The following is a 22649-nucleotide window of genomic DNA, read 5'->3' as shown; positions in this document are numbered from 1 at the left end:
GTGCCTGTGAACTGTAGTGAGATTTTTTTCTTCCGGGACAGATGTAAACATCTACCTAGTCGTTATAAGGTCAAGGACAAACCAAAGTTTACCCAGGGAAACCAATGAGTTCATGGGGCTTCCTTACAGAGCAGGAGCGTGGGGCACTCAAAGTAGCCACTGTAAAGTCTGCACCTAGGATGGACACTGGCTTCCCATAGTGTATACATAAGGTCCCTTTCTGTTAACCTTTCCTAGTCTATATGCTGATTCGCTTCCCCAGACCAGAGGCCATATGCCATTAGGCAGAACTGCAAACAAATGACTGGGAAGAGTGGCTGGACTATTAGGTGAGACTCCAATGGCTCTCCCGCCCCCTCCTGTGACGGAATGTCCACAGTTCACAGGCCCAGTTGGGATGGGTTCTTCAAAGGAAGCACAGCTAATCTGATGAAGATGGCATCGGCTTCACCTGGAGGACCATGTTCTACAACACATACTCACAAACGAATGTGCACTTACATATCCATAACATGTATTCATACGCACACAAGCTTAGCTGCTGCTACCATTCTTAGCCATGTTCTCGGGTCATCCCCTGGATGACTTATGTCTCAGCTGCTGATTCTAGAGATTTGCCTTTGTAGCTGGTAGTCAGCTATTAGGGAAAAATGTATCAAGAACCACAAAGATATATATTTACATAAATTTATCAAGGGGTGCTATGGGGAATAGACTCATGGATACAGGAAAAGGCATAACCAGTTGCAGAGTCCTTTCATTTTGTCCAAAGGAACTAGGAACCCACCACACACTGCTTCACACTGCCTGACCCAGTCTCCACGACCCAAGTGAGCACACAGCCCCTCCTTTTAAGCAGTCAAGTCCACAGACAAGAAGCCACGCACTACGTCTGGTACCCCAAAGCTATTGGTGAAATGAATTGCCACAATAAAGAAATCTCTCTGTGTATCTACAGTTCATTGTGAGACCCCTGAAGGATATAGCTAAGTGCATCATCTGTTTCAAGAACCTGGAGACCAGCCCCCCAAAGTCATCTGTGTAACCCTCAAAGACACCCCACTATGGCTGGATGTGGTGCTGTACATCTTTAATCCCAGCACTTGAGAGAGACGCAGAGGCAGATGGATCTCTGGGTTGGAGGCCAGCCTGGCCACCAAGGTGAGTTCTAGGCTACTCAGGACTATACAGTGAGACATTGTCTCAGAAAACAAAACAAAATTCATTCCACCCTCAGTCTACCATGTTCTCAAACATGCCTGAGGCCTCCCACCTTCTTGCTGCATGCTCCCCATGCTCACTGGCAGGCTGGCCTTTGAAGACCACCACTGCAAACCCAGAGTCCTTGAGTGTGCACAGCAAGGTTTCTATAGTCACGCCCAACGACTCCAGAATATGCCTATATTCAGATATTCCTTTCCTCAAAAGGACATCAGTCTTCCTGGACCCATTATTCTTCAGGGAACATGCCAGAAGAGGGGCCTCAAAGTCCCTAAGGAGGATGCTTAGACGACCCCTCACATAAGAACTGTGCCTGCCCCTTCTCCCCAGATTCTTTCATATCACACACAGGGCTGTCATCCTGGGAGCATACCTCCTTATCCATGATCAGAGAGCTTCCCAAAAGACTTTCCCAGGCTCTTCTGCTCCCTTCCCACGTGTGTCACTGTGGTCAACAACTTCTGGTTATAGATTGGGACCTGCAGTGCTTGTAAAATGCTCATCCCATGTTACAGTCACATGGCTCTAAGATGTGTGTTAGCTTCCTGGGACTGCTAACACAAAGGACCAAGAACTGGGTGGCTTGGAGCAAATAGAGATCAACTTTAGTTTAGACACTGGAAGTCCAAAACCCTGGCGTCTGTTGAGCGAGGATGCCTCGAGATTCTAAGACACTTCCATGACTCTGCCAAGCACTACTTGGCTTGTGACCATCTGCTTCCTATCCTGCCCTCTCTGTGCTTGCCTGGGTCCAGATGTTCCTCGTCTCACAAAGCTTTCTTGAATTGGCTGGCCACTGTACTTCAGGGACAAGCTCACTGGCAGAATTGGCCTTCAAAGACTACCACTAGTCCAAAAAGGATCTGAGGTCATTCTAACTGTGTCTTCAATAATCCTATTTCCAAGTAGGGTCCCCTGAGGAGACACTGTTCAGTCTAAAATATTCACTTGTAGGGAAACCTCCCCCTGGCATAAGCCTTTTAAGTTTTACTGTAACCTGTTTTGAGATGACTAGCTAGCCTTCATCCTTAGCTTTGAAGAAATATGATCTTTTTTTAAAAAGGAAAACACTGTAAAAGTAAAGTTGACAGCTATGTGACAAGTAAAGATTGCACACTCAATTTATGAACTCTGTCTGAACCGAGCTCCAAGATGCCAATTTTCACTCCATTATCTTAAAACCTTAGCTACTTTTCCAGAGTTCTCCCATTGGTTATGCCGCCCCATCCATTTGTCAAATTTTAATATCAAACACATTCTTTTACTTCTTCACAAGGAGTGGCTGGACCTGAGGACATTCAATACTGTTTACTCCCCTCCCAGTAGAAAGGTTTCTTCTCTTGCATATTTTAATTTGATTTCTATATTTTAAATCCTATAAGAACTTTTTGTTATTTTGTGTGTTTATCATGCTTTTGGACCTGTTTGTAGCTTACTCTTTTATTCTTATTACTTACTACATTTTCAGATTTAATTAATGTGGACAGTTGGTTGGGTACAAGCCTCATGGTGCATATGTGGAGTGCAAAGGACTTTCTACTTTGCGGAGCCCAGGGATTGAACTTAAGTGGTCAGGCTTGGCAGCAAGCACCTTTACCCTCTGAACCATCTTACTCCCCCACCTTTATTTTTTGGAAACAAGGTCTTGCTATATATCTTTGGTAAGAGGCACCAGGAAAATTATTATGTTGAGAAAAGGTGAAATGGCAATTCTTGAGCAGACACAAGTGAATTCACACTCTGCTGGGACCCTGTGGTTCTCAGAAACTGCTGCGAGTCAGTGTATGGGTTAGAACGCACAATGGTGGATGGTTCCAAGAAGGCTTTAGTAGCAGTATCTCCTTGAATGGGAAACACAGCTGGCCTGGCAGGGACTTTGTGTTGGAATGGGAAGAGATGCAAGATCCCATGAGTTTTCAATGCTTAGACTACAACATGACCTTTATTTTGAGACTATCTCACTACCCAGTGAGATTAAACCCTTTCTCCTGACTTCACTTTCTGGGTGCTAGGATCATGGGTGTATGCTACTATGTCTGGTCCACATAGACTCTTGAAAACATTCCTTTATTCACTTCTGGATACCTGGAGTCTCTCTCTTTCTCTTTCTCTTTCTCTTTCTCTTTCTCTTTCTCTTTCTCTCTCTCTCTCTCTCTCTCTCTCTCTCTCTCTCTCTCTTTCTCTCTCTCTCACACACACACATACACACACAGTGCACCAGATAAGGCCCTCTGTCCCTCTGAATGCGTGTGTGCTGCTTAGTTTTTGGTCAACCAGACACAAGCTAGAGTTGTCTGAGAAGAGAGAACTACAAATGAGAAAATGTCCCCATTGGGTTGGCCTATAAGCAAGACTGTGAGACATTTTCTTGGTTGATGATTGCTATGAAGAGCCCATCCCTTTATGTGTGGTGCCACCCTTGGGCAGGTGTTCCTGTGTTGTATAATAAAGCAAACTGAGCAAGCCAAGCCAGGAGAAGCCAGCCAACAAGCAGTGTTCCTCCATGTTCTCTGCTTCAGTTCCTGCCTTGACTTCCTTTTATGATGGGCTACAACCCAAGAGGAGAACCCCCCCCAAGTTGTTTCTGGTTCTAGTCTTTATCTGAGCAATAGGAAGTAAGTTAAGAGTCATGTGCCCCTTATCAACATGCATGTCACTCATCAGCATACCTATGATTGAAAACAAACACCCCTGCCAGGATGGGGCATGATCGGCAGCCTAGCGCTCACCACAGGACCAGTTTCTGCAGCTCAGTCCAAGCTCTTCTATAAGTGTGGCTAGAAGACTGTGTGTGTGTGTGCGCGCACGTGCGCACGCACATGCTTGTGTGCACGTGTGCTGTAGAGCATCCTCCTCAGAGCAAAGCAGCCATCATCTTTCTCTAAGCAGTTGTGAGTACTCGACATCCCCCCACCCCCCAATGCACATTCACCTAGAGATCTGGCCTATTTCCTTATAGATGTTTCCTTACAGAAGGAGGGAGCCAGGAGATTCATTGGATTTTCATCTCAATTCTGGCCACTCCCTACTGCAACCCCCATAAGTAATTCTGCCCTAATTGCATGTGGTCTCTGGAGGTATTAGAAGTAGGCTGTGGAACAGCAGCTGAAGGGGGTCTCCCTTTATATAGTTAGGAGAATTCAACCATGCTAGGGTAGGATTTTGCAGTAGTGTGGCTGCTTTGGAGTCACCCCTTACCCAGGCTCTGTAACTAAGTCTGATAAACTCATTGGTCCCCCAAATTTGACTGTAATGGAATTGTAGTTTGTTGGTGGTGCTCTTTTGTAAGGAGTAGATGTTTATTTCTGTCTCACCAAGGAAAGAGCTGTGGAAACAGTATTTAACTCTTCTGACTGGTGAGCTACCAGGATATTCTGTAAGTATGGGAAAGATAGGCAAACACAAGAGACCAAGCTAGATCTTAGGTCTAAGAAGCACAATAAAGCCATGTCTTTTAAATATCACCAGCAGTCTTTGAAACCGCCCTGTGTGACTCCAGTGTCAGGCCAGGAGAGTCTGGAAACAACTCTGTCACTTTTGGCTGTAGATGGGTTAGGATGAGTGTCTCGAAGGAGTCCATGGTTGTGTTTGCCTCACCTGTGTTTCTACATCCGGTCTTGTCATACAAGCAATTATGATACCAGACCCATGGATGCCTTGCAAGAATAAGCTGGCCTCTGCCATCTTGGATGTCCAGCTCCAGTTGAGTGTGGAGAAAGGGTCGAAGGCTACAGATATTTGCAGAAGTCTGTTGGGACCAGAGCCCATTTGGTTAGGGTCCCATTCAAACGAACCCCAGCTGCTGTGTGTGTGTGTGTGTGTGTGTGTGTGTGTGTGTGTGTGTGTGTGTGGCGCGTGTTCAAGCCCCAGGGGAGAAATGAAGGCTTTCACGCTCCAGATGAAGCTTCATCTCCCCCTTGCATGCACGTGTCCCCGCGTGCATGGACCCCAGGAAGCGGCAGGCCTGGGCATCCTCGCAACCAGGACAGGCCGGGGCCAGGGCCCCAGGAGCAGCAGCTCCTTGCAGGGCGGAGGGCGGCGCGAGGGAGGGAGCGAGGGACGGGAAAGGCGAGCGAGCTGCCTCAAATGCCTGGAATAATTCCGCTTCCGTTTGGAAAGCCGCAGCCTCAGTCCCGCCGCCGCCCGCCGCTCGCCGCGGCCGCCCAGCTCCAGCTCTGCGTCCCGCCGCCATGGCCACCTCCCCGCAGAAGTCGCCCTCGGTCCCCAAATCTCCCACCCCCAAGTCGCCTCCGTCCCGCAAGAAGGATGACTCGTTCTTGGGGAAACTCGGAGGGACTCTGGCCCGGAGGAAGAAAGCCAAGGAAGGTAGGAACCGCCAAAGCCGCGAGCACTACGGGGACCTGGGAGCCTGGGGGTGGGGGACCCCCTTGGCAGTGCCCGGACGCGCCTCGCACTGCCACCGCAGTCTCCTATCGGGGCCTGGATCGGGCCGGTGTCCTCGCTGAGCCACAGACGAAGCCCAGGCTTCGGGCGACTGTGGTCCCAGAGCCCAGGCCCAGCGGGTCCCCTGCACCCTCCACTAGGCCGCTGTCCCCGCCCTCTGCGCGCCCGAGGGCTGGCATTTGCGAAGTTGCTGCTGGAAAGTTTTCTCCCGCTCCGTCATTCCCCGCTCTCTGCCTTCATTGGTCTCTGCAGCGCCGTCGTTTCCCGGGCGCCTTCAGGTCCTTTACTGCAGGGGCGCTGGCCTCTTTGGATCTCTCGCGGGGCCCCTCTGCTTGTGTGGACAGTGATGATTTGCATCAAATGTTTGTTGACAATGAGAGAAGAACGCGCCGAGGTGGAAGAAGGGATAAACTCACTACAACTAAGGAAAATGACCCTGCTGTGAACCCAGGCTTTCCATTCTGAGCTTTTATTTAAAAACAAACAAACAAACAAAAAACAATCAAAACAACAAAAACCTAAACATTGGAGTAATCTCTCTCTCTCTCTCTCTCTCTCTCTCTCTCTCTCTCTCTCTCTCTCTCTTGCTTTTGGGTGTGTGAAATGAAGTGATGGTATTCTGGTATTCAAAAATCAGTGTAGTGATAGGTGTGTAAATTAGAGCTGTAGGATTAAAACTGTTTTCTTTTTTGGCAGCTTGATATTGAATTTAGAGGGCCTTGGATCTACTGCGGGAGTACCACTCTCTTGCTACTTTTGCTTTGAGGGAAGTTGCCAGCCAACTTGAGCTTACTTGGTAGCCCAGGCAGGACTTTGTGGTCCTCCTGCCTCAGCTTTCAGAGCAGTTGGGATTGCAGGCCTGCCCTACCAGACCTGGGTTGCTGTTGGTTGATTGCTCTTGCTGTGGTACTGGAGGGTGGTCTTGGGGCTTCAGTGATATTATGCAAGTTTTCTACCACTCTGTTGTATCCCAAGCCCCCAGATCATTTTGGGAGACCGATTAGGAGTGGGTGTGAGGTGATGAACTTGGAAATGCCTCATGTTCTTGTCTCCCGAAGTATGGAAGCTAATTGTTGTCTAGATTGCAGCAAGAGTCTACTCCCCCCCAACCCCCACCCCCGTTAATGTTATCACTGGTTCACCCTTATCTGTAGGGGAATTGCTCCAAGCTGCCCAGTAGATGACCAATACTATGAGCTGAGCTGAGTCTAATATATAGTATGCTTCTTCCTATACAAATCTATGGTGAAGTTTAAAAGTTTAACCTGTATGTTAGGCACAGAGAGGTTCACATGACTGAGTTGGGTTGGTCCGGCAGATAAAGGTACTTTTCCACGCCAGACTGGTGATTTGAATCCTACATAAAGGCGGAAGGACTGACTCTTCAAATTGTCCTCTGACTTGTGCCAGAGTGCTCACATACATACATCATGCACAGACACATTAATGAGAATAATAACAGATAGTACTTAGTATTGCAGGCATTTCAGTGCCGAGATAGTCAGCCGATATTGGAGCCAGTAACAAAGATGGCTACTAAGTTACCAATGCCTAGTAGCATATACAGTGTGGAACCACAGGACTCCTATCCTAGGCAGGAAGGTGTATAATGATGCAAATGTTCATCATGTCAATCAGACCAGTGTGCAATGTAAAACTTAGTTATTTCTGAAACTTTCCATTTAGGATTTTGCAACCACGGTTGACTACAAGTCTCTAATACCACAGAAGTGGAAATTGTGGGCACGTGTTTTGTTAAACCCTTGATTAATGTCCAGTGGGTGACTGATGATGAGATCCTAGCTTGGGAAGTCCTTTCTCTAGGTTGTGTCCCTGCTATAGGCTCATCCACCTGATGGTTGGCAACTCAGAATTACTAAGGCTTCTAACTAGCCAGCAGTGTTCATCCCAGTTACCAACACTGAGAAAGGTTTGGACCAGCCCCAAAATGATCAGTTTGCTCTTGCTAGTATCTTGGGGTTTGATGTGGATTCAGACATTTTGAAATAGATTGTAGTGATTTCTGGACTCTACTCTTGACCAAGCACAGTATCCGCTGTCCCTGAAGCTGGTCCCCAGGGACATGATCTTAAGGCTCTTTGGCATCCTGTCTCTTCCGCTCATCAGAGCCCTGGGGAAAGGTCAACTTGGATGAGATTTTGAAAATAATGAAGGAGTGTGGAGAGGCAGTGAAATTCTGTGGGACTGTATATTGTTTGACATGAGCCAGCCATGCCAAGCACTAAAGTTATGGGCCCATGGGAGGCTGGCAAAGCTTTTCCCTGGAGCAGATTCAGGGCAATGGCAAAGCCTTCCTCTGGTCTGAGTGCAAATGCTGACAGTGTGCACAAACATGAATGTTATTAAAGACTGACCAGTATGTGCAAAAATAGCATCCCTGACTTCCTCCTCCCAGATGTTTAAGTCGGAGACTGTTCACCTACTGACACCCAAGCCTGGCTAACCGCCTCTCCTGTGGTGTCCATAACAAACTTGCTGAAGTGCTGAGTTACTGCATAGTTGGCGCCACACACCGCCTGACCAACCTTTCTCTACCTGTGTTCTTTCTTCATTTCCTCATCACCTCAGGTTTTTGTGACCCAAGAAGCGTGTGTGGCAGTAAAAGTTACAGCTCCATGGCCAAGATTATGAGAACCAAGACAGATGCCACAATAGCAGCCATGTCCAACCTTTCCATGTTGCCACATGATGTTACCTATAAAGTTGATGATTTAAAGTCACCCGATTGAGTTACCCCCACCAAAAAATGGTCATAGAGGTCTTCATAATGTTTTAAGTGGATTTAAGTGTTAGGCTGCATTGACAGCCGCCCTTGGCTGTGGGTAGCCTGAGGCCCACAGGTTCGAGGGCTGGCAAGAAGAAGAAGCCATTTGTTACCTACCCTATGCCTAAAGGGGCAAGAAAGGTAACCGGAACCCATTTGGAGCTGGAGCCTGGTTTGTTTTTTGATTTTTTTCTAAAAATTATATATGTCAGTGTTTTGTTTGCGTGTGTGTCTGTGCCACATGTGTGCTTGGTGCCCACAGAGGCTAGCAGAGAGCATTGGATCCCCTGGAGCTGGAGTTACAGACAGTTATCAGCTAAGACTCAAACTTGGGTTCTTCATGAGAGTATCAAGTGCACTTAACCAGGTAGCCAACTCTACTGCTCTTGATTTTACTGTTTTTGTTTGTTTGTTTGTTTTTGTGATGCTTACGGCTTTGTACGTGTGAGAAGCAAGTCCCATAACACTGAGTTTCATCCTCAGTGGGCTTGCTTGTGCTCGCCCCCCCCCACCCATGGCATATGTGTGAGAATATGTTCCCATTTGCATGGGTGTTTAGGATAGAGGTCAGTGTTGGGTGTCTCCTCAATTGCTCTCCACCTTAAATTTTTTATTTTTTATTATTAAATGTTCAGATGATGCACATGTTGGGGTACTTACGTGCCATGGTGCCTATGTGGAGGTCACCAGCCTTGCTTAACAGTCTGGCCAAGCCATTTTGACAAGCTTCTACCTTATTTATTTATTTATTTATTTATTTATTTATTTATTTATTTTGACACAGTCTCTTCTCTCAGTGAAGCTGGCACTCGCTGATTAGGGTAGAGCAGCTGGCCATCGGATCCTCTGCCTCTGTAAGGCCAGGGTTGCAGGCACACACTCTTGAGCCCCGTGTTTAAGTGGATGGCATGAATATGATCTGGGTCCTCAGGCTTGCATGGTGAACACTTTACTGAGTGCTCTCCCACCCCTCCTAACCCTCTTTTTCTTTTTCTTTTCTTTTTGAGACAGGATTCACTTCAGAAATTCAGGTCTTGAATTTTTAATCCTCCTGCCTTAGCCTCTTGAGTAAGCAGGATTACAGGCAGATGCTCCAGGCCCAAGCCTTAGAAAAGGATTGTCGAACAGGAACTGCAGTCAGTAGGGACACAGCCACTGTTAGGAATGTGCAGACCACAGGGAGAGAGTGGAACAAGGAGGATTCGTGCTCTTTCTTGTCCTTGAACCTAGTGAGATGCCACCAGGGCCAGGAGACTGTAGGAGGCAGACTGCGGGGCCTGCTCTTATATATTCTTCAGCAGATGCTGGGTCCCAGAAGAGAGAAGGTGGAGTGGACCCTGTGAACCCCATCAGAGTCGTCTCCCTTTATCTAGCAGAGATAGAGCGTCTCATTAGTACTGGCACAGGGTAGGGATGGGGCTCTTCATTCTTCCACCTGTACCACACTGTCTCTTACTGTGCTTGTTTGTGGCTCCTAAGCCCCGTCCTGCCTTATCTTGGGTTTAATCAATTGAGGTTTTTGAAACCAAGTGCAAGATCTTGTTTTCCTGTAAAGTATAAAACCCCAGTTCTGTTCAGTCCATTAGTGAAGCCAATGGCCATAAATGGTCAAATAGGAGTGCACACACACAGCTTCTGACAGGGCTGGCCACCACCCACTCCAGCTAAGACAGTCAAAGAAGGCTTGAGGCTGGTGTGAAAATGACTGTTGCTGGTGAATGTGTGCCCATACCCAATAAGCCCTCAATGGTAGTGATGTCGGATTGGGCCCTGTCTGCATCATGTGTGAGTTCACAACTCTGTGCTGTGCAGAAGCTGCCTTCTAGTTCGCTCCCATTCTTCATGACTCCTCAGAATCATGTGAGTTGATATGCTGACAAGCTATCCTAGGGCTTCCTCATGGACTTCTCATGGGACCCGGAAACACCCTTCACTGTTTGATATCTGCCTGCTCTGTCCCACTCTAGGACACAAAGATTGGAAAGATATCGTGTGTGTTAGAATATTTAGGTCAATAATGTCTATAAAAATTGTCTTCCTGAGCCTGGTGGTGGTGGCGCATGCCTTTAATCCCAGCACTCAGGAGGCAGAGGCAGGTGGATCTCTGTGGGTTTGAGGTCAGCCTGGTCTACAAAGCTACACAGAGAAACCCTGTCTTGAAAAAAACAAAAAAAATTTTAAAAAATGTCTTCCTAAGGATACTTGCTATTTTCATCATAGAATAAGTTTCATTTAGAAGATATCAATTTCAACATTTGTGTTTTATTGTTTCATTTTGACAGGGCTGGAGATCAAACCTTAGGTCTCCTGCATTCAAGGTTTGGTAGTTAAGAGCGCTGACTGTTCTTCCAGAGGACCTGAGTTCGATTCCTAACACCTAGATAGAACTCACAACCATCTGTAACTCTAGTCCCAGGGGATCTGATGCTCTCTTCCGGCTTATGCAAGCATCAGGCACACATGTGGTACACAGACAAACATGCAGGGGAAACTATATCCATACACATTAAAAAACAATTTCAAATGCACACAAATTGCCCTTAGATGAACAAGAAAGAACAGGAGTAGCTTACAGTTTTATGTTTGACTTCTGTCCTATCTGTTTTAATGTCTGTGACGTAGAGCAAGTTCCATAAAATACCGTAGTGTCTCATCATCTTTAATGTGAGACTAAAATTCCTGTTATTTAGTTAGTTAGTTTTGCAGTGCTGTGACCAACCCCAGGGCCTTGTGCGTGTGAGGCAAGTGCTTTACCACAGTCTCCTGGGTCCCCAGATACTCCTGGAAGTTGTGGTGTTTGGAGAGGCTATATCATATGCATTCCAAGGCACAAACAGTGGCTATTAAAACTGACAACTTACTTTTAAAGAGTCGTTGAAATTTGGAAGTCTTTATCGTGGGCTGTAGAACCTTCTATGGCTTCTGTAAGTAGCTAGTGACCATATGGCACTAATTTGGACCTTGTAGGAAAGGCTAAGTATCCTTTCCTTGCAAGCCTGATACTATTCCCAAGATGTTACATGTGAGCTTTCAACCTGGGCCTGTGCTCAGGGGTTATAACTCAGCTGGCTTCTGTTAAGCTATGGGGATCTGATGAGTTTCCACTTCTGAGCCATTGTGAGACCAGGGCCTCTGCTCAGAGAGAGACAGGAAGGTTTGGGAAGGTTCACACAGAAGAGCATGGCTTTCCTCCTATCTCAATAGCTGTCATTAGTAGTAGTGACTGAGGAACAAAAATGGAAATGGAGAGATGAGTCAGAAGGCCCCTAGAGTGATCTAGATGACAGACAGTAGCAGTCAGACACAGAATAGTAGGTGTGTGTGTGTGTGTGTGTGTGTGTGTGTGTGTGTGTGTGTGTTGAGCATTGAATTCTGGGTGTTGTCTGAAGATACAGCAAGAGGGAGTTATCAAAGGCTAGATGGAAGATGAGTGTTAAATCAAGGCACTAGGGCTCATAGGTTTGAACAGCTGCAAAGATGGAGTTGATTTGAAAGTGGAGAATCCTGCAGATCTACCTGGTTTGGAAAGGAGGAGACTGTTCTGGGTTTTGGTCTTTGGTAAGTATTTTGAATTCCCTGTTGTGGGTTTCTCCACATGGAATAAGCCAAACAAGCCAAATTAATAAGATCAGGTTTAATCTGAGCAGAGCACCCTCCCCTCAGGTGATCTTGGGGGAAGCAGGAGAGAAGTCACATGGCACATGATTGGGTCTTAAATACCCTGTAGGCTCCCTCAGAAAGCCTGCCAAAAGGTAGCCTCTCCTTCATATCGGAAGAGAGAGCAGTAGGGACCGAAGCCGGGTTCCCAGCTAAACAGTCTTGTCTAGATAATGGTTCCTGTTGTACTTCCTTATAGAGATGTTGGGTTTGAGTTTGTTCTGTGCGTCAAGGGGAGGGTCTAGGTGGAGGTGCAGCCACGTGTATTTAAATCCCTGAGATTGGATGAGATCCTTAAGACTGGTTATTACAATAGAAGAGGTCTAAGAACTGAGGCCTATGGATTCCTCATATCCAGAAAGTGGGAGATGAGGAACCAGCAAGAAAGACTGAAGAGGACAGGAGCAGTAAGAGGAAAACTGGGCAAATATAGAACCCTGAGAGCAGAAAGCCAATTTTGTTTGCTATTCAGGTGACTTCCCTGGCCGAGGGCTCCTTTTCCGATTCTGCTCCTGACTCTGCCTAGGATCCTGGAGGCATTCAACATTGTCCAGCTTGGGTCTCTAAATCATCTCCCCTACCTTGTTCTCTCTGAATTTGATCCTGGTATCTCTCCACTTTTCAGATCCCTTCTCTAGCTGCTCTTCTGCTCAAGAGTTCCTCCTGGACCCCCCCCCCCCCACACCATTACCTTACCTACTCTCCCACCTGTCATCTGCCCACTGATGATTCGCACGCAGCTCACATCTTGCCGGTTCACCCATGTTCCTAATATATCTTCCCACTGCCTCTTGGATACTTCATGGAATTCCAACATTACATGCCATCAGTGGAGTTATTTTTTTTCTCCCTGTCCATTTTTTTCATCATCTATCAGCCACCTAAAGTGTATAAGACACTTTAAGTTTCAGAAGTCAGTGACTTTTTTTTTTAAGGGTCAGACAGTAAATATTTGACACTCAACCTGAAGTTTACATAAAGTCTTCATCTTTTTTAGCCATTTAAAAACCATCAAGAGCTTTCTCAGCACTAAAGCTGTGTAAAATAAGTAGCAAGCTGTGTAGGGGCATGGGCAGTATTTAGCCCAGGTTTAGCTATCTCTCATCTAGTCCCACTGATTCCGCCTTTAAACACCATGACTTCCACTTTTTATCTTTTAGGCTAATTGTTTATTTTTTAAAACCTCCCCCTCTTTTTGCAATGCAATGTAGACCCATTTAATCTATCTCTGGTCTATTTTTATTCTTTCTTTATCCTTTGGCCAATGTATTGTTTTGGTTTAGTTTGGTTTTGGAATTTTGAAACAGGGTCTCACTGTATAACCCTGGCTGGCTTGAAACTTGTGATCCTCCTGTCTCTGCATACCAAATGCAGGGACTGCAGGTGTAGGCCACCATGCCGGAAAATATGTTGTCTGATTTGTTCCCCCAAGAGTTATATACTTTTATTTATTTCTGTGTGTGAGCATTTTGTCTGCATTCATGTGTGTGCACCATGTACATGCCTGGTGCCCAAAGAGGTCAGAAGAGGGTGTTGGATTCCCTTAAGTTTCAGGTGGTCTGAGCCTCCATGTGAATGCTGGGAACCAACCCTGGGTCCTTTGGAAGAGTCGCCAAAGCTCCTAATCACTGAGCAATCTCTCTAGCCCTAAATTTTGGGTTTGTTTTTTGTTTTTTTGTTTATTGTTGGTTTACTTTTTTTATTTTTAACTATCTCTGCAGACGAGGCTGGCCTCAAACTCACTGGGATCTGCCTGCTTCCTCCTCCCAAGTGTTGAGACTAAAGTCCTGTGCCACCACTGCCCAGTAGGAACGATGTTTTCTAATGGCTAGTTTTCTATGAAGCAATACAGATATGTCACCACCACCCAGCTTTGTTGTTTTACTTTTAAACATAAAAGGAATTTCTCCCCAGGACAGATTTCTCTGCATTCTAGGCTTCATTTATTTCCCTTTTAAGAAATCTCCAATAAAAAAACCCTCCATTTTAATCACAACAAAGACCCTTCATTCCCTAAACATATCCTGTTCTTTCTTGTGTGCATACCTGTGGGTTGGAGAGATGGCTCAGCCCTAAAAGCTAGACTCACAACAAAAATGCCATAGTCTTTTTGCCTGTTCACATACTACTTGGCGTTTCTAAAATTACCTTCTCTGTTCAATAAACTCTGTTTATTCATTAGACCAGGCATGGTGGTGCAGGCCTGTAATCCTAGCATTTGGGAGGTGGATGCAGGAGGACCAGAAACTCAAGTCATCATCTTCTGCTCCGGAGAAGCAGCCCTAGGCTGTATGAAAACAAACAAACCACACTAACTCAGAAGTCTCCTTTCTGCATGTCACTTATAACACTCTGAAGACAGTGGAAGGCTTCCTTCTGTATGTGCCAGGTCCTCTTAGCTGGCTGCTCTATTGTGACACTATGTCTGTGTGTGGAACCCACTTCAGGGAGGCTTCTCTCTGTAGCCCTGAATAATATTTAACACACATCCGTATTGGGCTTTTTGTGGGATGAATTTCCCTGTATTTACCTTGGTGAAAATTGCCCTCACTAACTGGTTATATAATCACAGTCAAGTCGCTTCTTTATGGTGGCTTTCGCCCATTTCCAAAATTAGGGGATTAGGCTGAATAACCTCTGGGGGCCCTCATAGCCCTTCTATGATTTCTGAGCTCAGGTTTCACCAGGCTTCTCTCAAACTCTGGTTTATTGTCTGCATGGGGTGGTCCGGGAATTACATCACCACAAAGATTCTTTCTTCCCTTTACTAATGAAGGCACCTCTGTGTCAGGAAGAGGAGATGGAGCCCTGGATAAGTGGGCTCCAGCCCAAGGACACCTCCATATTAGGGATCATTCTTGTCTCCTGGAATATCTTTATTTGGTTAACATGCACAGTTCATAATTACACTTCAGACATTCATACAGGAGAAGACATGGAGTTCTCCCGTGGACATCGGTGAGCACTTTAAACCGTCACTCACTGTTGTGGATAAATGGGCAATGTTTGAAGAGAGCTGCACAACAAACTCGCTATTAAATCACTTTAAGACATAAAAGTGAAGTACTTGTAAAGCCAGGTGTAAACTTGTGTGCTGTTTCAGTACGTGGTGGAGCCTGAATCCAGTATGAAATTCAGATGATAAGGGCCTTCCTCAGCCTGGGCTTTGGGCCTCACCTGTCCTTTGTTTCCCCTGCAGATTCCATGCAGGCAGGAGTTGTATGTATTCCGGTCAGATGTATGTCCCAGGTGTCTGTCATAGCACAGGGTACTTGATACCCACTCCATGTAGTGTGTCTTAATTGTATTGCACATCAGTGGGCACCTCGTTTGCATCAAGGAAGTCCCCAAACAACCCACAAATTTTCTTGTAATCTTGAGTGACTTTTCTGGCCCCTTGATTCCAACTAGACCTCAACTTTTGGGGTGCATGTATGCTTAGCTTGTGAAAATACCTCCTCTCCTCCCCAGGGATATGTCTTTTTCATGGGAAGACATTCTCAATAAGTCCTATTATTTGGTAAACCTCTAAGAACAGAAATAGAGTTCTAGGATATGTGGGTACTGACTGCGTAGTGGGGAGGAGTGGGGTGAGGGAGGTGGTATGGGGGAGCTGGGAAGGCTTCCTTTGCTCACATGGCTCTGAACAAGCTCATGTCCGTCTGAGTGCTTCCTGAGATCTGGTGTAAAGTAGCTCACTGGCCAAGGTTAGGAGGTGGGGAGCATTAAGACATAGGTAAGCCAGACTTCTTGAAGATTCAGAATTATTTCACCCCAGTCTGTCCCTCCTCCCACCTCATGTATCCCTTCTTACCTGTCTCAACATTTCCCCCAACCCTCAAGTGCAAAGCTTAAGGAACTTCCAATGAACCAGAAGCAAGGCCACCATGTCATTCCTCAGCAAGAGTCCTGCCCGTCAATCAATCATGACAGCTAATTATGTAGTGTGGCACCAGCCTGTAACCCCAGCTACCTAGGAGGTGAGTCGGGAAAGTCTCAAGTTCAAGTACTGCCTGTGGTACTTTGAGAGACCAGTCTTAAAATGAAACAATAAGACCAGATGCGGTGGCTAGTTCAAGGCTAGCCTGGTCTATAGAACCAGTTCCAGGACAGCCAGGTTACACAGAGAAATCCTGTCTCTACAAACAAACACACACACACACACACACACACACACACACACACACACACACACACACACACACACAAAACAACAAAGAACTGACTAAAAGGCCCAAACAAACAACAAAACCCACAGGTGTCTGGAGTGTTGTTACCCAGGCACTAATCACTGCATTTTGAGGTGGTAGCCCTCATTGGCCTAGAACTTGTCAAGTAGGTAGTCCAGCTGGTGCATGAGCTCAGGGGACCCATCTGTCTCCATCTCCCCTCCAAGGCTAAGATGATAAGCACACACTGTCACACCATTTTGGCTTTTATTGATATATGGGGGTTCTGGGGATTGAACTCCAGTCTTTGTGCTTGCGAGAAAGTATTTTACTGACTGAGTCATCTCAGCGTCCTTCTTTTGGCAAGGGACTGTGCAAGTAGGTGCTCTTCACCTGCCAGAGGTGTCAGCCATCAGGTGTCTCACATCTGCTGTGGAGCTGAGGAGGGAAGGAAGGCAGGAAGGTTGGCTGGTTGGTTTAATTTTGGCTCACAGTTTGAGGGTGTGTTGGGGGGGCATGACAGCAGCAGGAGTGAGTCATACTGGCAGTCAGGAAGCAGAGAGGGAGAGAGACAGAGGCTGGTTGGTGCCCACTGCCTCCTCTTTGTGTTCCGTCTTGGACCTCACCCCACCCCCAAGATGGTGCCACCCACATCCAGGATGGGTCTTTTCTGTTCTGCAAAACCTTTCTGGATGTATCTTCATAGATCCACTCAGAGGTATGTTTTCATTGTGATCCTAAATCCAGGTAAGCTGACAATCAGGATTAACCATCACAGTCTTGAATCAGAGAGAGTTACGGGAAATCAGGACACAGTCTCAGATGAATGGTCCTGGGGACAAAGGCCAGCAGGATTCTGCAGGCAGATTGGGATCCTCACTGAGTTAATAATGAGCTTGAGCTGTTGACGCCACTACAAAATCACAACTTCACTGGCTCCAGGAAACCAAGAGGGTGCGGGGGAGGGACGGACACACACACACACACACACACACACACACACACACACACACACACACACACACACACACACACACACTGCTTCTTGCTCTATTCACCTCATACCCCCATATCTCAGGCTTGGAAATCAACACTGCTCTCTGCTCTGCTGGAAGGAGTCTTCCTGTTTATCATGAGGTGCGCGCATGCACTCTCTCTCTCTCTCTCTCTCTCTCTCTCTCTCTCTCTCTCTCTCTCTCTCTCTCTCTCTCTCACACACACACACACACACACACAAGCATGCACACTCCCTTCCTGGCTCTCAGCCCTGGTGGAGCAGACCTGCAGATGACAGGTAGTTAATAGTGACAGCTGGGAGAAGCCTGGGCAGCAGGAACTGACAGTTTTGAGGCTGTTTGCAAAACACAGGGGGAGGGTAACCCAGTTCTGATGTAAAACGAGTCTGAGGGTGCAGCCCTTCGCAGGGAGCTGCAGCTGCAGCTTGGCTGAGGGTTGCAAGGCCTCATGGTGGGCTCGGCTGTCCTTCCAGCGCCTGTCCAGTCTCCTGGAGGAAGAAGGATGCTTCACCTGCTTTTCCTCCCTGCCTGTCATGGTCAATTGCAAGGCTCCCTGATGACTCTGGAGAGGAAGATTGATTTGTTCCTTCTGATTGTCACTGTGCTAATGTGACAGGGTGATGGGCACCTAGATTCACGCCTAGTAATGGCCCTGCCAGAGGTGGATGTTAACACAATTGGGACCTGACACTTCAATAAATCGGGAGGCATTCTACCACAGAGATCAAAGTTCAGGATTGCTTAAATTGGTGTTGAAGCAGGTGGGGAAGAGGAGTCCCGGGGCCATGAATTTCATGGTTGGCAATTGACTTTCAGTCTGGCAGGCCAACTGTCAGTTTTTCCAATGCTATGACATCAATTGAAGTCATCTGGGCTCCTGGCTACCTATCCCTTTTAGGATTTCTGGTTCTGGGAATTGTGATTCATGGTGTGCTTGTGTGAAGAAGAAAAAAGAAAGAAAGAAAGAAACAAAATCTAACAGCCCTGCCTGTACATCTACGGTTGGAAGACTGTATGATGAGGATGAGGGAGGGAGTGTGAATGGACAGGCTCATCTCCTTCCTGGGATGCTGGTACCTTCCAAGACACCCTTCTCACCCAAACCTCTTAGCTTTGGATCTCTTGTCTTAACTTACAGGCTCATTAGCATGCGTGTCATGATGTTGTCACACAGTAGTAACTTGTCTTCACACAGCTTCTCATGAGGTAGGAATTTATGTTTCATGTCCCTGAGTCAGAGGAAAGACCATCTGGTCCCTACAGAGGGGTGGTAATTTTTTTTATGTCTATACTGAGATATAACCCATCTTTAAATGGTATCATTCTGCAATGGTGTTCACTGTTGTACAGTCATTGCTGTAAGTTGAAAATAATTTCTATCACCTTGGAAAAATTCCCTGTACCAACATCCCCATTCCTCTACTCCAGTCTACTATTTGTTTCCATGGATTAATGTCCTGGGTAGCTTTAAGATCAACTTGACATAGCCTCAATTGAGGAATCACCTAGATCAGATTGGCCTATGGGCATGACTGTGGAGAATTGTCTTGATTGTCAATTGATGTAGGAAGGCCCAGCCCACCATGGGCAACATCATTCCCTAGATAGGCATCCGGACTGTGTAAGAAAATAGCAAGCTGAGTGTAACAGCCTGCAAACTAGTTAGTGAACCCCATCTCCATAGTTCCTGTGCACCTCAGTTGTGAGTTCCTTTGGTCAAGGTGTTGTGTGGAATAGCAAGAAGGTTTGCTTTCAGGTTCCTGCCTTGACTTCTCTCAGTGATGTACTGTGACCTGGAGTGTAAGCCAAAATAAACCCTTTCACAGCAACAGAAAGAAACTAGAAACCTGTTCTCAATATTGTTTCTAAGTGGAATCATACAATGTGATTTTCTGTGTCTGATCTCTTAGCAGAATATTGTCAAGGTGCCCACACATCAGCGTGTGTCAGCATTTCTTTTTATAGCTGGAAAACACTCTTTTGGGTAGATGTACTTATTCATCAACTTATGGATACAGGTTATTTATTTTTTTCCCATTACAAATTATCACTGTGAATTTTCACATATAAGCATTTGTGTGACTATGTGTTTTCATTTCCTTTGTGTACCTAGGAGAGACACTGCTGGGTTACACAGTAATTGCCAAGTTGGGTATTTTGAGGAATTGCCAGTTTTTCAAATGTAACTATACTAGGGTTGGGGAGGTTGCTAAGTGGTTAAAGTACTTGCCACACAATAGAGGGGACCAGTGTTTGGACCCCTACAGCCTACATAAATGCCAGGCAGCATGGCAAGTCCCCTGTAAGTTCACCCTTAGAAGGTGAAGATGGAATGCCTGAGTAAGCTGGCTAGTGAGACTAGCTAAAACAGCGAGTTCCGGTTTTGCTGGAGAGACTCTGCCTCAAAGAATAGGGTGAAAGAGTGACAGGAAGATTCCCAGCATCACCCTCCAGTCTCCTCACATTGACATGTGTGTGATATGCATGTGTACACAGGCACACATACATAGGCACAGCAAACACATACATATGCAAAAAGAAGGGGAGAACAAAACAACTACTCCAAGTACGTTTTCACCAACCGTGTTGGAGGAGACCAGTTCCCTCATGGTCTCGCCAACCCTTGTTGGTGTCTGTCTTTCCCATGATACCATTCTAGCATAGGTGAAATGTTTCTCACTTTGCTTCCTGCTTGTATTTCCTCGGTGGCTAATCTTTAGTAGCTTTTCACATGCTTTCTGGCCACTTGAATGTTTTGGGCACCAAATTCCATAGAATGCATGAGCATCTCCTGAATGTTAGCCAGAAAGATGTCTGTTGAAGCCGTCTCCTCTTCATTTTTGACATTGACTAGGGGCAGTAGGGCCACTTTTCACCTTGAATTAGGCATATTTCATCTTGCGGTGTTATTCCCAAAATAACTCCTGTTAAGAAAATTGTCATAATCTTTTAGCTTTTATCATTAAACTACAAGTTGCTTGCTTGGAATATAGCTTCAGCTCCAACCTATAAAAAACAAAATCATTGGTCTAAAGAGATGGCTCCACAGTTAAAAAGCACTGCCTGCTCTTCCAGAGGACCTAGGTTCAATTCCCAGCATCCACATTGCAGCTTACAACTGTCTGTAACTCCAGTTCTAGGGGACCCAACACTATAACACAGACATACATGCAGGCAAAACACCAATGTACTTAAAAAAAATCATGCCAAGAAGTGAGTAAAGGTTAAGAATGTATACATTTAAACGACATACAGAAAAATGTAATAACGTGTTGTGTCAGTTAGCTTACTATAACTATAATGAAATGCCTGAGATAATTAACTTATAAAGGTAAAACATTTAGTTTGGTTTATGATTTTGAAGTTTTGGTTCAGATATGTGTTGCTGCTAGATGTGCCCAGTGGTGATGATGGGGAGCACATGGTCCAGCAAATGGGTCACCTTGTGGTTGAGAAGGTCCTACACTCTAGTGATTTGAGGCTCTCTCAATAGAGAGGTCGTACCTCCTAGAGGTCCTAGAGGTCCCACCACCTCCCAGTAAGCCCCCTCTAGGATCTGCATCTTTAACACATGGGCCTTGAGGGCCACTAACCTAAGCCTTGTCTCTCTATATAGTTACTCTTCAAACAATAATACTGGCAGTGGGGACCATAATACAGTCCCACTGTGGGGTCAGGCACTGTGGTTGATGTCTTATATATATTGACTTATTGGATATTTGTGGCAAACCTATGAAGGGAGTTAGTTATCCTCTTTTCACATGAGGATGCCAAGGCGCAGAGAGTCCAGGGAAGATTTCTAAAGTCAAAGCTCCTGTGTTGGTTAAGGAACCACCAGCTGCTGTAGCAGCTAGGCCCTCAATTCTCTGAGGTTCAACACAACAAAAATGAGTATAAAGAAGCCTCTTACATCCCAGCAGAACCCCCTAACAGTGTTCCTTGATTGGATTGTTTACACGTGATCATCCAAGGATTATTTGGGCTTTTTATGATACGGGATATCAATATGTAGTCTGCCTCTGCCTTCCTAGTGCTAGGGTTAAAGGTGTACACCTCCATGCCCATCATGTTTTTGTTGTTTGTTTGTTTGTTTGTTTGTTTTGAGAGCAAATGTGAGTTGGACATGATGGTGTGCTCCTATATTCCTAGTACCTGTGAAAAGGAGACAGGAGAATCAAGTGTTCATCTTAGGTACATAGCAAGATTATCCTCAGACAAATAGCAAGTTTGAGGCCATTATAGGCTAAATGAGACCCTGGCTCAAAAATTACGTATGTCACTTACTTAAGACTTATTTCAAAGTTTGAAACATTTGGATTAATTACAATGGTACTGTGATTTCTTATAGTATATAAATAGTATAATATTTTTGAAATCTAGATAATTAACTGCCTTCTTTACAACACACCATATGGTTCTAGAAGCAGTGGCTATTAAATAAAATGTCAGGTGACTTTATTCATGAACTTTCACACACTTGGTGAGACTAATTAGCAGCATCTATTCAGACTAAACAAACACAGAAATGACTTTAGACTTTGCTTCCTAAAGTCACTGATAATTGATGCTTCTTTTGTGTGTGGGATTCTAACATGTAACATGATATTTTTGAAGCTGGGGCCGGGGCTCAGTCATCTTCATTTACATAGCAAACTTGAGGCCAGCCTGGGTTATGTGAGACTCTGTCTCAAAACAAAAAGAAAGTTTCCCAGGTCTAGAGATATCCCAGTGTTAAACAGTTTAAACATATGCCTAGCTCACAAGCAGAACTCTTTGCAGCCTTCATGTCCTGTGGGTCATTGCTGCCCACCAGAAAGAGGGGGAAGATACAGGGGAAAGTTTGGCCAGACTGTCCTAACACATTGCAAACCGCTATCCATGAAGCAAAAAAGAGGCTGAGAAGCATAACCTCATTGCTTTTGAGGAGAAATGGAAATACATCCCACTGTATCTTAGCACGAGACTTGGACCCAGGAGGTCTGACTCAGCTGCTTGTTCTTCAAGTCTTTACTTCCATATCATGGAGCCATGGAGTATAGTGACTCTCCAGCCCTGGTATTGCCTTTTTTTTTTTTTTAAAAGATTTATTTATTTATTTATTATGTATACAGTATTTTGCCTACATTCATATCTGCATGCCAGAAGAGGGCGCCATATCTCATTTCAGATGGTTGTGAGCCACCATGTGGTTGCTGGGAATTGAACTCAGGTCCTCTGGAAAAGCAGTCAGTGTGCTTAACCTCTGAGCCATCTCTCCAGCTCCCTGGTATTGCTTTTTATAAAAATATTCTTTAAATTTTTAAAATTTATCTTTGTGCATGTTGACACATGATTGTAATTACAGTTGAAGGAATAGGCAAGGAGGGTGATTATTGCTATTGCTACTTTAGGATATAG

General features: G+C 45.6%; 1 protein-coding gene across 1 annotated transcript in view; it reads left to right on the top strand.

Moving 5' to 3' along the window:
* Positions 1-5324: 5324 nt before the first annotated feature.
* Positions 5325-22649, top strand: part of Parva (parvin alpha) — a 151936-nt gene continuing 134611 nt past the window's right edge. The window contains exon 1 of the mRNA XM_005075663.4: positions 5325-5547. Within this exon, the coding sequence (XP_005075720.1) occupies positions 5412-5547 (136 nt within the window). The 5' untranslated portion in view covers positions 5325-5411. The remainder of the gene's footprint in view (positions 5548-22649) is intronic.

Source organism: Mesocricetus auratus, unplaced genomic scaffold (assembly GCF_017639785.1).
Source record: "Mesocricetus auratus isolate SY011 unplaced genomic scaffold, BCM_Maur_2.0 Super-Scaffold_4256, whole genome shotgun sequence".
Taxonomy (NCBI): domain Eukaryota; kingdom Metazoa; phylum Chordata; class Mammalia; order Rodentia; family Cricetidae; genus Mesocricetus; species Mesocricetus auratus.
Note: the sequence above shows the minus strand (reverse complement) of the source record. Positions and strands in the feature narration are given on the sequence as shown.